The sequence below is a fragment of the Nestor notabilis genome, unplaced genomic scaffold (genome assembly GCF_000696875.1).
Source record: "Nestor notabilis isolate BGI_N333 unplaced genomic scaffold, ASM69687v1 scaffold19892, whole genome shotgun sequence".
NCBI lineage: Eukaryota > Metazoa > Chordata > Aves > Psittaciformes > Psittacidae > Nestor > Nestor notabilis.
Window position 1 is genome coordinate 2167 of NW_009917220.1, and position 2070 is coordinate 4236.

At 61.1% G+C, this 2070-nt stretch overlaps 1 protein-coding gene across 4 annotated transcripts in view; it reads right to left on the reverse strand.

Moving 5' to 3' along the window:
- PACSIN1 (protein kinase C and casein kinase substrate in neurons 1) overlaps positions 1-2070 on the reverse strand; it is a 3480-nt gene that overhangs the window by 1139 nt on the left and 271 nt on the right. The window contains exons 2-7 of one of the 4 annotated variants that reach the window (XM_010024991.1): positions 1691-1847; positions 1322-1557; positions 998-1153; positions 474-649; positions 215-335; positions 35-134 (exon numbers count right to left, since the gene is read on the reverse strand). In XM_010024991.1, the coding sequence (XP_010023293.1) occupies positions 35-134; positions 215-335; positions 474-649; positions 998-1153; positions 1322-1557; positions 1691-1847 (946 nt within the window). Of the gene's footprint in view, positions 1-12; positions 135-214; positions 336-473; positions 650-997; positions 1154-1321; positions 1558-1690; positions 1848-2070 lie in introns of all 4 variants that reach the window. The other 3 variants (XM_010024989.1, XM_010024992.1, XM_010024990.1) reach the window with 3 other exon arrangements.

Consider the following 2070-nt stretch of genomic DNA (forward strand, 5'->3'; position numbering starts at 1 on the left):
GGCCCTCCCCTCCCGCGCCCGCCCCCCGGCGCCCCGCTCTCGCCCATGCTGCTGGTATTGGTCAGGGTCACCCCCTCGCCTTTCTTCTGCTTCTCCTTCCGTGTTATCGTGTGCGTCAGGTCCGGGTTCCACTCCTGCAAGCACAGAGCAACCAGCCCCTGAGCGCCCGGCCGCCCCGTGGGGCTGCCAGCACAGCCGGGGTGCCCAGCCTCACCTCAAACTGCGGCCAGTTCATGGGCATCCCGGGGCCGCTGGTGCTGCGGAACCACCGGAGATCCTCCTGCGCGTCCGAGAGGCGGATGGTTTGCTCCAGCTCCCGGTAGACGTTGGCGTAGCTGCAGGGAGAGATGGGGTCAGGGTGCTGCAGGTTGTCTGGAAGCACTCGGTCCCTCCAGGGCTTGATTTGCTTTCCAAGCAGCATGAGGAGACCTTGCGTGGGCACTTTGTGCTCAGCCAGTGCAGAAGGCACCTACCTGCTGCTCTCGGCCAGGTTCAGGTGCCTCTTGATGTCCAGGAGCACTTCCTTGAGGAAGTTGAGCCTCTTCTCCTCAAACTGCTGGCACTGCTCGAAGACTTGCTCCATGCTCTCGATGTACTGCGGGGTGCACTTATTCAGCTCATCCAGCACCTTCTCGTACTTCTCCTGAGTCTGCAAAGGTGCGGGAGGGTACCTTGGTTATACCTCAAGCACCTCAGAGCCCCTTTTTGGGTGCTGAGAGGGCCTGGTTGGAGGCTGCCACGCTGGGGAGCCCAGGCTGAGACAAGAGCCTCTGTGGGTGAAATCAGTCTGTTACTGGAGAGGTTTTGCCCCGGTAGGAGGGGTAAATCTCTGCCCTGCTCACACTCCCCTGAGCACTGTCTGCAGGTCATCGCACTTCTACAGGAGTGTGGGAAGGCAAAATGGGAATGAATGGGGGGAAAAGGGGCACGGTGGTTATTTCCACCCCTTTTCCCTGCCCGATGCCTTGATGGCCCAGAGCAGGACAGCAGCTCGCACCTTTTGCACATCCTGCTTGCACTTTTCTACTTTGTCCTGGAGCTTCTTCTGCTGCTCAGGGGTGTTGGACTGATCTGCCTTGCTGTTGGCTTCCCGGGTCACGGCCAGCTTCTCCTCCTTGCATGCTAGGTGGTAGGCTTTCTTGGCTGTCTCCAGCTGTGGAGAGGAGAGAGAAGACACATCAGAGGAGCAGCCACAGCTCCCTGCTCATCCCTCTGCTTGCAGGGAGGTGCCACCCAGCTCTCCCAGCCTGGACCTGGCACCCAGAGCTGGAGCCAGGAGGTGGCACGGGTGCCCCAGGACATGGTGCGCTCCTCCTCTCACCTCCTTGAGCTTCTTGGCCCAGGGCTTCTGGGCTTTCCTGAAGCCATCCTCAGCCTCCTTGGCCTCCTTGAAGCCTCCCATGATCTGCTTGTGGTAGGCATCCTTCTGCCAGTTCTTGACCTTCTCAAAGTCATCATTCAGCAGGCTGTTCTTCATGTCCTGGTGCAGCTCACTCACCTTGTCTGCCTCCGTCATGATGGCACCCCACGCCCTCTCCAGGCTGCCGTACTGGGGACCTGGGGGGCAGAGGGGACAGCTGAGCATCACCGCACAGCCCTTACCCTCTCCACCTCTTCCAGGGGAAGGTGTGATGGTGCAGGGGTTCCCGTGGGACCCGGCTGTCCTGGAGGAGCCGTTTCTCCACGGCACCTTTCTCGATGAGCTGCCTCCACCGTTTGGACCAGTCGGTGAGCTGCTGCGCGTAGGACTTCTCAATCTTGGCCCGCTCGTGCACGCAGTTCATGAGGTCATTGCAGAGACGGTGCCCATCGTCGATCCGCTTCACTGTGCGCTTGTAGTTCCCCACCTGGGAGGGGGACGTGGACAGAGAGGTGTGGGAGCTGCGTCCAGACTGCCCGGCGGTGGGGATGGGGGTGGCACCGGGCACTTCGGGGGTACAGGGATGGAGCCTTTGCTTTGGGGCTGCTCAAACCCAGCTCTTTTTGGTCCCTTGAATTGCTCTGCACCCCTCGGGGACAGCCAAGGGTGAGAGCTCCAGAGGAGCTGGCTTGGATGCCCACAGGCAGCAC